A 12,745-nucleotide genomic window follows, 5' to 3' on the forward strand; every position below is an offset into this window, starting at 1 on the left:
TATCATGGATTTTATTTAATTTTTGTGACTCCTTTGTAAATTTTTGGCTTGTGGTTACCCTTTTTTGTAAATCTATCAACCCATTACTATAACTGTTTTTATTAAACTGATAGTAACATGATCTCAAACCCATCCTACTGTTAAAAAAATTTAAAAAAGAAAGAAAAAAAATTCTGTATTTCCCTGCCTCCCTCTCCCACTCTCAGTGATTTGTATGTCTTCTTTTATAATTTCATGTTTACTTTATTTGTAATTCATGAGTTATCACCTTTCCAGTTGTGTGTTTCTCATTTCTGTAGCATCCTGCTGCTTTTCTATTTAGAATAGCCCTTTCAATATTTCTTTTAGCATGGGTTTAGTGTTGCTAAACTCCTGCAGCTTTTTTTTTGTCTGTGAAACTCTTTATTTCTCCTTCTATCCTCAAGGATAGCCTTGCTGGATAAAGGATCCTAGGCTGCATCTTTTTTTCATTCAGGGCTTTGAATATATCTTGCCACTCCCTTCTGGCCTGTAGTGTTTATGTAGAGAAATCAGCTGAGAGCCTTATGGGGGTTCCCTTGGGGGTTCCCTTGTAACTTACTCTTTGCTTTTCTCTTGCTGTGTTTAGAATCATTTCTTTATCCTTGACTCTGGCCATCTTGATTATGATATGTCTTGGTGTGGGTCTATTTGGGTTCTTCCTGTTTGGGACCCTCTGAGCTTCCTGTACTTGGATATCTGATTCCTTCTTTAAGTTTGGGAAGTTTTCAGTCATGATTTCTTCAAAAACCTTTTCAATCCCCTTTGATCTTTCTTCTCCTTCTGGGACCCCTATTATGCGAAGATTGGGATGCTTTGTATTATCCCATAGGTCCCTTATGCTATTTTCATTATTTTTTATTTGCTTCTCTTGTAGTTCTTCTGAATGGGTGCTTTCTATTGCCCTGTCTTCTAGATCACTAATTCGTTCCTCTGCATTATCTAGTCGGCTTTGCACAGCTATTAGATCACTCCTCATCTCTGTCAATGAGTTTACCCATTCTACTTGGCTCTTCTTTATAGCTTCAATTTCATTTTTGACATATTTTATATCTCTAAACACTATCTCTTTTAATTCCTTCAGCAATTCGATCACTCCTTTTTTGAAATCTTGATCTAGTAGGCTATCGATGTCTATTTCGTTGATCTTTCTTTCAGGGGATTTCTCTTGTTCTTTTAATTGGGAAAGGTTTTTCTGCTTCTTCATCTTGCTCATACCTCTTTGGCACTGTGGTTTATGGAGTATCAGTTGTTTATTTTGGTCCTTAAGGATTTTATCTATCTGATGCCTATTTAGGAATAGAACTTAGGAAAAAAAGAAAAAAAAAAGAGAGAGAGAGAGAAAGAATTTTAAAAGAAGGGAGAAAGAGGGTTTGAAAACAGTGTATAATGAATAATAGAAGAGTGAGTTGAAGCAGAGTATTAATCGGGTTGAGACGTCCTTTTGAAACCTTTACAAAAAAAGGGGGGGGGGAGATGAATAGATGTATTTGAAACCTGTGTCTAATCAATAGCAGGACATCAAAACCCAAGAGAAATAGAAATGAATTAAGAAGTAAAGATTAAGAGAGTAATAGAAAATAGAACAGGTAAAAACAGATTTAAAAAAAAAAGGGGGGGGGAGTTGTCGGTGTTCTCCTGGAGTCTGTGTGCTTTTAATGTGAAGTCTTTCTGCCTTCGTCCTGTTTTGGAAGCTCAGCTTGCTGTTTTCAGAGGCCCTCCGTTGGCGCCCTCTTCTGTGCTGCTCCCAGCACCTGTCGGCAAGCAGATCGCGCCTCCTCCTAACACTGGGTCAGGTGCAGCTCTCTGCTGTGGGCGGGCGGGTCGCTGCCCCTCTGGATGCCGCAGTCAGATGTTGCAGACTGGCCAGGTAGGAGGGCGGGTCGTGCCCCCTCCCAGCACCTCGGTCAGGGGCTGTGTTCCTGCCCGAAAGGCGGGGGGGCCGCTCTCGCTCTACCTGCGCCGCCGCCGGTAGCTCCGCTGCTCTGTGCGGCTGCGCGCTCAGCCCTGGTCGGCGCTCCGCCCTGGTCGGCGCTCCGCGGGTGGGCTCGGGGAAGACCGAGGGTCAGCCCTGTCCCTGCTCCGAGCCAAAACCCAGCTCCTTGTTTGTCTTTGTGGAGCAAGTTCTCTGAGGGACCAGGATGGAAGGCTCCTATCTGCCCCGGGCTGCAGGCCAGTCTCAGTCTGGCCTTTGAGGCTGCTAAGCCCTTCGGTGCGGATGCAGGTTTCGCCCCCGCCCCCGCCCCCGCCTGAGTGCTAAGCGCGGAGGATATGGCGGCTGTGCCTGAGCCCCGCCTCTCTTCCCCCGAAAACTTTCCGCGGGTTTTCAGAGATGGGGTGTGCACCCTTCCCCCGAGAGCACATCAACCTTGCTGTTTTATGGAGGGCCCGGGTTGTTCTGCCCTGTGCACCCACAGCCACGGCGCGTAGCCCCTTGCGTTCCCCCGAGGCTGCCTCCGTGCAGCCACTTCCGTCCTCCGTCCGGCTTGTGCAGCCTGGCCCTGCCCGCCGCTGCCGGCCGCGTCTCAGGCTGGGTGTCGGGGGGACGCTCTGTGCCCGTTTAACTTAGTTCTGTCAGTCAAGGGCTGCTCTGTACAGATCCGAGCCTCGGAGGCTCCCCCTCCGTCCCGCTGGCCTCTCAGTTGGAGAGGGGAGACCCAGCGAGCGAGCGCCAGTCCTCCTTTGCCGCTCCCTCCCCGCAGGACTCGTCCCGCGCTTCTTTGCCTTTTGTTCTTTCTTTTTTCCTTTTCTCCTACCAGATTTTTGGCATCTTTATCTTTTGAAGAGGGCGATGTTCTGTCGGAGTTCCACAGGTGCTCTGGTCGGCTGAGTGGGTCTGTAGATGTGGGTCTTGTGTATTTGTGGGAGAGGGTGACCTGCGAGCGTCCTTCTACTCCGCCATCTTCTCCGTCCTCTAAAATATTTTTAATGTGCCAGATGGTATGAAATTGGAATGGTAGCAAAAGGTAGCAATGGAAAGAAAGTCTCCTCAAATCTTGTCCCCAAGCCACCTGGCTTCCCAACCCTAAGTCAGCGACTGTGAAGTTCTTAGTCCCACCAGACGTGTTCTCAGCATGGGCGAGGTCATGTGCACTTCACACACTCACACAGACTTGTATCACCTACGCCAGCTTTGGGACGGCTTTGTCTTGAGGCTTTAAGCATTTTCTTGGCCACTTAGCCTTCAGTACGTGGATTATCCGGGCGTACTTAACCAGCAGTGGGTTGTTCCAAGCACAGCACCGGGCTGGCTTTTGGGGATGCCCTTGGGACGTGCATTTCGCGTGGACAGGATTGCTGTCATTTACTTCCCTGGACCATTGGGGTCACCCTGCAGGTCCTCCGAGGCCACGTGCCCGTTTTCCTGAGGGATCAGTTGACGACAGAAAATGCACGTTTTGCCACCTAATGAGTCGTGCTGTTCCTGTGCTCGGTGGTGACGTTAGCTTCCATCTGCCAAGTGCCCACCGGGCGTCCAGGCCTGTGCCCGGGCCGGCCCTGTCTGTGTCTGCAGGTCGTGTCTCTGACCTGTTAGGGTGGTGCTTGGCTGACCAAAGAGTGGGTGTTCAGGGGCAGAAAGTGATGTGCACCCCCAGTATTTGGCCCCCAACGTGCTCGATTCCATGGAGGGAGAAGCTGCTCCTGATTCTGTTTTGCGAACGGACGTCTCCTTCTGAGCTCCCGCAGGTGCGCCTCTGCCCTCTCACTCTGCCCGCTAGCCTGGTGTTCAGGTCCCCAAAGGTCCAGCACGCCTGCCGTTGAACACCGGTCCCTGCCAGCTTTCACCCAAGCTTTCGAGGTTACTCAAGGCGCCTGTCAGCCTCGCAGCATCTCCAGCTGCCCAGAGCCTCCCTCTCCTCCTTGTCCACGACCCACCCTTCCCCGGAGTCTTCCTCCCGTGCCTGCCCACCTCCCGAGCATCGTGGACCTCGCCTCTGTCTTGCAGGGCCAGCGCTGTCTGGTCCATCACGTGGCTGCTCACCCCTTCTTCCTGTCGCTGCCTCTCTTCCCCAGAGGCGTTCCTCGTCCTCCTGGGTGCCCACTCCCCCACCGTGGGACTGCAGGGGTCAGGCCCTCGCTTTGGTTCCCACACTCATTCGATGCAAACATCATGCGTCTGAAACCTGGCATTTCTTGACTTTTAGGCATTTTGTGACTTGACTTCTTGGTCATAATGTGGAGGGAAGGAATTTGGGAATTTTCAGAAAACGTATAAAAAGTGCATCTCTTTCTGGCTTACATCAGAAATTGACACGTTATACACTGACTGTGCTTCAATTTTTAAAAAAGTGAAAAAAAAAAGCGAATCTCTTTTGGAAGGAGAAGCATTCTCCCCCAGCGTGGTGGTCGCTGGGGCAGCTGTCAGGCTGGTCACGTCTGCCCGTAAGTGCATGATGTGGGTGGTGGTGCAGGGGCGCACTGTGAGAAGTGGCAAGTGGGGGACGAGGGACATCCAGGTCATTTGGGTCTTCTGGATTGGATAGGTCATCTCCCCCTGCACCCCTGGGGGTGAGAGGCAGAGATGCTGGTTAGGGGAGGCCACCCCGAGTGTGCTGGCTGGGCAGGGTCTGGGGTCTCCTCATCCTTCTGACACACCCTGAAGTATTCCAACTGGATCTTCAGCGTCTAAGATGTTTTTGAGGATCGAAACTCTGGCACAAAAAAATCTTCTAAACCATAAATGTTGTTGTAAACATTTGGATTTTCAAAATCCAACCATCATCCACTGTATCTTTGTTAGTGGGATTACAGGCAAGTGACTGTCTTAAAAAAAAACCCAGACAGTCGGAAGTTGAGTGACTGCAGGGTCAGCTCCAGGAGAGCCAGGAGCCTTCCTAGTCTCCACACTTGGCAAACATCCGGGTTCAGAAGGGTCTTAATGCCCCCGACAGGATGGGGCCTGGCGGGTGCGTTCTGGTTCCCGAGACAGAGCGCTGACTGGGAGTCGGAACAGCCACGTGAACCGGGCGTGTCTCAGCTCCTCCGGGTGGAAGTGATGCGAGGGGGTGGGTCCCTCTGGTTTGGCAGACGGCACAGTTGGGGTGTGGTGACCCGGCACTTAGGTAAGTCACAGCATCTCACCTTGTTTTACCCTCTTGTTTTACAGATGCCTTTGTGAATAGCCAGGAATGGACGTTAAGTCGATCTGTCCCGGAGCTCAAAGTGGTGAGTGGTCCTTCAGCCTTGGTGGTTGTCATTCCTCACCTGCAGGAGGTGGGGGCTGGAAGAGGAGAGGTGTGACCTGTAAGCACACGAAGCCTGCATCCCCAGGGGCCCACTCATCCCCTGGGGCCCGGAGTGGGGGCTTGCTCTGGTGGGTCCTTAAGAGGGGGCCAGGTGGGCTGTGTTTGGGGCCGGAGCCTTGAGTGTGTCTGATGGCCACAACCAGCGCCAGCCAGAGTGGCCTTGTGTGCAGGGCTGAGTCTGTCCGTCCGTCAGTCATCCTTTCTCGTATCTGAGACAGAGTCTCTCTCTCACACACACACACACACACACACACACACACACATAACCATGGCTTTACTGGTCCTTTGCAGGACTTCCGTGGAAAATTTCTGCAGTTAGCCGTCAAGCTTTGTAATTCGTCATTTTTAAAACATGTGACTGCTGACTGTCACAGAGGAGCAGCACCCAGTGAACAGAAGCTTTGTTTCTGTTATGAGCTTTAAATGCTCTTCAGTGAGACTGTTCAAAGCCCAAATATGGCTTAAATGAAAAACGACCTGGGCCGGTTGTGACACCCCTGAGCCCTCCCCGCCCCCAGTATAGAGGGAAGGATAAATGGAACTATTAAATAATCACGTTCTTTGTTATGAAATAAGTGGCATCGGAGGGAGGTGGTCGTCTGTATTTTAAACTTCTCAAGGGATGGACTCTGAGATGGAAGCAGGCAAGCCCTTCCTGTCTGGCGGCCAGCCGGCCGCTGGTGGCTCCGCCCTCCCCAGCCCCTCACCCTCAGTGTTTCCATCCCCTGCACGTGCCCTTCCTGCCGAGGTCCACCGGTTTGTGGATCCAGCCCGTCTGCCTGGGGAACCCCAGAGGCCCCTGGACGCCGGGGCCCCAACCCCAGCAGTGCTTCATGGTTGGTCCAGGGAGGGACAGGCCCTTTCTGGCTTCTCAAACTGAGATGAAGAGATTGAGCAACAAAGAAGTTCTGGATTTTGAAGAGAGTGTCTGTGACCTTTGTCGCCAAGAAAAACACGGCTTTCAGCTTAAGCAACAAGGGACAACTTGTGGGCAGGTCCTTGGACATTGGGAGGCGTGCCCCCTGCCTCCTGCCAGCGGCATCCCCTCTGCCGGGCCACCTCCGGGCTGCCTTCCCCTGTGCCTCCCACCGGCTCTGACCTTTCTCGGCAGCTCCTGCCAGCAGTTTCTTTCCTCTCGGGAGACAAAGGGTCCCACAGTCCTGGTGCCATCTCAGGAACGTGGGTTCCGCAAGGCTGGCCTCAGGACAGCGCCCCTCTGTCCTCTGTGCTCTGTCACCACCGTCCCCGGGACCCGGCCAGGAAGCACTGGCAGCGGTCCCTGCAGAGCCGGCAGGGTGCTGCTCAGTTTCCCAGGAAGACCTTCTAGTTTCAGATGCTCCTTCGCGAGGCAGCCAACGCTCAGGCCCAGCGAGCGGCATGAAACCAGGGGCACAGTGTTTCAGGGATGATGACACGTCCTCTGTGTGGGGCGTGCTGTGCGTGGAGTCGGCGGGCTTAATCCCCAGGGCTGCCCAGGAGCTGGGACTGTTGTCATCCCCGTCACACGGGCGGGGGCCTGAGTCTCGGACGTGAAGAAGCCCCAGGCAGTGAGAGGCGCAGCCGGGGTTTGAGCCTGGAGCTTGTGCTTCCACGTCAGCACCACCGGCGGAACTTTCTGCAACACGGAGACGTTCTCTGTCTTCACTGTCCATGGTGACAGCCACGGACCCCCTGTAGCGAGTACAAATGATGAGCTGAATTTTAAATTTTAGTTTAAGCTTAATTTAGATTAAAGTAGCCACATGAGGCCAGGGGTCACCCTTTCGACCATGTTAGAATCTGTGATCATTGAGTATCAGACCCTCTGGTCTAAACCCAATTTGGGGAGTCAGGTGCTGAGGCCACACCAGCCCATCATTGAGGATGCTTCTGCCAACCCGTTTCCTGCTGGTATTTCAAAAGCACCTTTGAAATAAGAAACACGCCTTGGAGGCGTAGGGGTGGTTTCCTTAACAGGCAGCATGGATTTATGATCCTACATCCTAGCTGGCGCGAATTCCCAGGTTGGATGGACTTCGTCTCAGGAGAAGTCGCTGTGCAGCGTCCTGCCCCCTGACCCGAGCGCTGGCCGAGACTCCAACAGGCCGGCCAGCTCTGCTCTGGGCCGAGCGCCCCCTGCCGGGCAGGGAGTGGGCAGCTCCGCCTCCTCGACCTCGTCAGCAGATCCCTTCTGTGCTGCGGGGTTCCCAGCATCTCCAGCAAGTGCGCCTTTGTCCAGGGCAGCCTCAGAGTCCGTGTGTCCACAGGGCCGCGATTGTTCCCTGCCCGAGTCCAGCGCCCGGGACGGACGGGTGGTCCCCTAGGTCAGCGTCTTCCGAGCCCCTGACAGTGTTTTCAGAAACGGAGCGATTAAATGACACAGTAACAAGCCTCAGATGGGCTCTTTATGTCACGCTGGGCGATGAATCTTGTGGAATCTGTCGGAGAGAAACCGTCAGTGTCGGCTTGCTGTGCGAGAGCGGGGCCGTGCCGCGCACTGTCCGAGGTCGCGTGGTGGCCGGGCGATTGGTGGCCCGCGCTCAGGGCCCTGCGGACGCGAGCCCGGCGGCGCACGCCGCGTCCCTTCCCCTCGTGCCTGTGGAGGTGGCGTCCATCAGCCCCTTGTCACATCCTGTCTGTGTGTTTTCACGGAATTCCCAGCTGGGGTTTTTACTGAAGGCCTCGATGCCCTTTTCAGCAAGCTGAGCAAGATAAGCGGGAAGGTGTGGGACAGTCGAGAAATCAGCTTAAAAGGGCCCCCCCAGCTCCTTCCCCTCTTGTGGCGTGGCGGCTCCCAGCCCTGCCCAGAGGACGCCAGGCCAGCGGTGGCGACGTGTTGCCCCAGCATGCACGGCTGCTCCTGCGGTTTTCAGGACGTCACCCGTGTTACCTCGTGTCTCCTCAAGCCCGGAGACCCAGACTGGGGTGGTTCCGCTCTCTGGTTTCCACGCAGCCACGGTTCGTGGGTCCTGGTGGAGCTTTACAGCGTCGAGAGCGTTTTCATCCCTTGTTTTATTTCCTCCTCACAGCTGGCTGTTAGTTTCTGCCAGTGTTTCAAATTAAACTAATGCCCGTGGTGTGCAAACGTAAGGAGGTCTATGAGCCAGCCATTCACTCCAAATAAACTCCCCCCCGCCCCGGGACGGGGTGAGTTGATCCTTGTGAGGGGAAAGCTCCTTCTGTGCAGATCGCTGACACGTGAGGAAGGAGGAACACCGGCCCCACACAGGAAGAACAGACGGGAGCGGTGTTGGATTTTGAGCGTTTTCCTCCTCAGGAAAGAAAAAACCCCAACCTTAATTAAAAATTTAATTCTGTGGCACACTGTTTTGGATTTTCTCAGCATGAAGCTGACAAACAGCAGGTGCCCTTAAGCAAGAGAATAATTAATAGGTAGAAATTCTCAGATTATAGAGGCCCGAGGTAAAAGGAAGACAGACGTCAAATCAAGAAGACAAACAGCTTTATTGAGGGTCTGTCCACATCGTCTGTGGCCTTGAGCCGAGTGAGAAAGCATCTCATTTCTACCCACTGGCCTTAGAGTCTCTCCTTCGTTCAGTCAGTGCTGCCGAGAGTCCACCTTGGGGTGGGGGCAGCCCGGGGTGTGGAGGGCCAGGGAGAGGTGAGACCCAGTGCCTTGTCAGCACTGGAGGGCATCAGCCCCACAGACCGATGCTGGGAAAACGCAGAGGTGAGTGTCACGACAGGGCAGTGAGGAGGGCTCTGGGGAGAGGCACTGCTGGAGGCTGTGGCGTTAGGAGGGCTTCTCAGAGGAGGTGACATCCAAACTGATTGCTGAGCAGTGAGTTAAGAGTCCTATTTCAGGCAGTGATTGACGTGGGATGGTCTGGGTGTCTGGAGACAGCAAGGTCTGTGGGATGGGTTTGGTCCCTGAATACAGAGGACAAAGCACCCTGCGTGGTGAGGGGGACAGGATGGGCTTGGGGTTTTAGGTCAGGTTTTAACTTATTTTCTACAATCTCATGCCAAATCTGTTCTCCCTTGTGTTTGTTCTTGTAAGTTATTGGCATCACCATCCATTTATCCAACCAGCCAGCAAACCTTCCCTCCAGCCCTCCCTCCCACCCATCCATCCATCTGTTCGTCTGTCCGGCCATCCATCCATCATCCATCCCGTACTTACAGGCACTTTGTTGGGGCTGGAACCTGGGCCGAGGGTCGGGATTCAGAGTGGTGGCCTTGCTGGTATCCAGGGACCTGCGTGCAGGGGGTCACAGTGTCAGGTGTCTTGAGTGTGTGGAGAAGCAGGAAAAGCATCAAGCACTCTCTTCAGGGGAAGGAGGGAGTTGTGCCCAGGTGGCAGGAAGAAAGAGGTGTTAGTGTGGTTCCTGCCGGGTCTGGGTGCCCACGGCAGACTGTGTACGAGGGTTTGGATGGAGACCCTTTGTTGTGAAATATTTGGACTTGCCGGCCATGGGAGTCTTCCCAAGAATTGTGAAATGAGGGAGTAACACTTTGGCAGTGCCCATGTTAAAGAATCTCCGGCATCCTGGGGGTGGGGGTGGGGCTCCCAGGCAGGCTTTCCCGAGATCCAGGTGATGGGCAGCCCAGCCGGGCCCACGGGACCCTGAAGACGCTCCCAGGTGCGGGGGTCCTGGGACATCTGGGCGGGATGGGAGTCGGGACGGCTTCCAGGTGTCTGGTGTGAGAGGCTGGTGGGCATGTGGTCCCAGAGGAAGATGAGCAGACTGGGCAGGACGCGGACATGCCGAAGTTTGAGTACTGGCATGGACGATGTGGGTTTACCTGGAGCTGCGGGGTGGGGGCTGGAGAATGAGGGTGGGAACTTGAAGCCTATTTGTGATGTCCAATGTGTCCAGGCGCACTTGGGGGACCTAGAATCCAGGATCTGGGAGAGCTCGGGATGGAGCCCATGTGGTCAGAGAGGGAATTCTAAGAGGAAGCCCAGGGTGGGAATTTGAAGAAAGAGAATCTCAGTTCTACAGCTTCTGGTGATGGGCCTGGGTCAGGAGTTGGAGAAAGGCTCATGGTTTTAGAAATTGAAGTCCTTGGTGACCTCGGGCAGTGTCCTGGAGGATGGGGTCAGACCTTCAGGGCAGGGGCAGGGGTGGGTGGAGCCTGGGGGTGGGCAGAGCCTGAGGCCTGGCCTTGAAAGGAATGGCAGCCTCTCCATTAGGAGGGGACCCATCTCCAGGGCAGGTCTCCTGTCTTGCTTTCCTTAAAGAGAGGATTGATTTGATCATGCCGCCGTGCAGATAGGAAAGTCCTGGTGGGGGAGGGTAAGACTCAGATGCGGGACAGTCATGGTGACCAGCATGGCCTGGGAGGTCGAGGTGGTGGGGTGAGACCTCCAGTGGAGGGAAGGCTTCCGGGGGGGCTGGCTGCCTCCAGGCCAGGTATCTTGGCTGTGGTATAGGGGATTTTTTGAAAAAAGCCAGGGTAGTGCCAACCTTGCCCCGTGGTGACCGGGCCTTCCTACATGCTAGGACAGTGGCCCTCACGTCACTCTGACTCCTTTTTAACCCAGTATGAACCCCTCTGCCGCCCCTACCGTGGCCCCCACTCTGTCCTTGGTCCTGTGGTGTAGACCCCATGTCCAGAGGTAGAGGCTTGCTCTCCCCTCCCTCTGCCTTGGTCCAGTTTTCGCCCCTCGTGTCCTTCCTGGACAGTCTTTTCCCTGCGTGGCTCTTTGTCTGCTAGTCTCACCCGGCTCCAAAATCCTACTCCAGAGTCATGATGGAAGGCACCAGAATGTCCTCCTTACCCCGAGGTCCTCCATCCTGCCACTGTGTGCTGCTTCACCTGGCGCCTGGTGGAGTGTTCTGAGGGTACCTGAAAATGTGGATGGGCTGGCTCAGTGCATACCTTCCCGATGGAACCAGCACTCCTGGCATCTGGAAAAAGGCCACCACCAGTGTGTGTTCGAACTGTGTTGATTCTCTGGGCTGTAGGGGCCGGTGAGAATGAGAGATGTTCACCGAGGGTGTTGGAACCCCTTTCTTCCCAGCAGGAGGATTTAATGAGCCAATTTTTGGCCACCCAGCAGTGCTTGGTTGAGATCAGGTTTAGGATTACACTACATTTGAACTTGTCTGTTTGCAGCTTGCCGCATAGCGTGCTACACTGATGCTTAATGACTGTCCCTGTCTTTGTTCCAGGGAATTGTGGGTAACTTGGCCAGCGGCAAGTCGGCCCTGGTGCACCGGTATCTGACCGGCACGTACGTCCAGGAGGAGTCTCCCGAAGGTATGCTGTTTGGCAGACAGCCTCAAGCTTCAGAGAGTTTAGTTTCTCTAAATTTTTCGTTAGCATATTCTAAGTCATTACTTTGATGTATCACATATCAAGCAAGTAATAAAATACCAAGCCTCAAAAATCTGCAGGTCCGTTGTTTCCTCTGCAGTATTGTTAGCTGACCAGCTATATTATCTTCACCTCGGCATTTGCAGCAATAAAGTAAAGCCACGAATGCTGTGGAACGTATTTCTTACCTAGTAATTCTGTCCTTTCAAACGTTAATCCAGTGTTGTTCCTGTATTGCTTGGACGTTTCTCTGATCTGGATGTTGAGCTGATGTATAATTTGTATGTTACTTAGAGATACAAGGCCCTTCAGGTGATCACCACCACCGTATGTTTGAGAACGTTCCCCCCCTTATGATCGTATTACAAACATTTGATAATCATTTTGCACGTGAATGAGATATTTCTTTTGCCACCAGGCCTTTACTTCTTCTGTGAACATAACCATGTTTTATGTTTTGCTGTAAATGAAATTGCAGTAGTAACGCTAGGAGACCCTTTAGCCCCCTTGTTCCCTAGTCAAGGTATCTCGCACACGCAGTTTTCTAAATTTTATTTTCTCTCCGTGTAACCTTTGAAAATCCAACTCTGAGACACTGAATTTCTGGTTCCTTCTTTTTCTTACTGGCTGTTCCATTCTTTGCAGACATGGATGCAGGTAACTATACCTTTTCTTCTTGGCAGCTGCTTGTCTTGTTTGGAGAGAGAGGAGAGGCCCAGCTCTGTACCGTAGTGTCCCCTGCCCTCTTTGTTCTGTGTACCATCCTATTTTGTTCCGCTTTCTCCTTTTTTTTTTTAAGTTAAACATTTCACCCTGTTTTGTCCCTTAGATGTCGTTAGCAGTAGTCCTGAGTAGCTCCCGTGTCTCCTGTAACACCTGTTCTGGTACTTACCTCTTGTCCTGGACACTGTGTGACCGTTCAGGGGAGTGTGGAAGATGGAACCCCGGGCCATCTTTGCTTGGGGCTCTGGCGTGACTTTGCAGAACTTTGCAATCATGTCATCAAGGTCTCGTGGTGGTCACATGAGGGAACGGCTTCCTTTTCCCTTACCCACATTGAAATGATGCTCTTGGAAGACGAGAAGTTAAACTGAAGGTTCAAATTGTGGGAATCAATGGGGAAAAAAACGTAGCTGGACAATGGAAAATATACACAGATGCCAAAAAACTGTGTCCCTTAGGTGAGGCAGGCGAGGAATTTACACGTCTTTCCGACT

General features: G+C 53.0%; 1 protein-coding gene across 9 annotated transcripts in view; it reads left to right on the top strand.

The window, feature by feature from the left end:
* The window catches only part of AGAP1 (ArfGAP with GTPase domain, ankyrin repeat and PH domain 1), a 520,758-nt gene that overhangs the window by 174,342 nt on the left and 333,671 nt on the right, over window positions 1-12,745 (top strand). For all 9 annotated transcript variants that reach the window (XM_031452456.2, XM_064485288.1, XM_064485289.1 and 6 more), the window contains exons 2-3: window positions 5,126-5,184; window positions 11,384-11,471. In XM_031452456.2, coding sequence (XP_031308316.2) covers window positions 5,126-5,184; window positions 11,384-11,471 — 147 coding nt within the window. The remainder of the gene's footprint in view (window positions 1-5,125; window positions 5,185-11,383; window positions 11,472-12,745) is intronic.

The sequence above is a fragment of the Camelus dromedarius genome, chromosome 4, assembly GCF_036321535.1.
Source record: "Camelus dromedarius isolate mCamDro1 chromosome 4, mCamDro1.pat, whole genome shotgun sequence".
NCBI lineage: Eukaryota > Metazoa > Chordata > Mammalia > Artiodactyla > Camelidae > Camelus > Camelus dromedarius.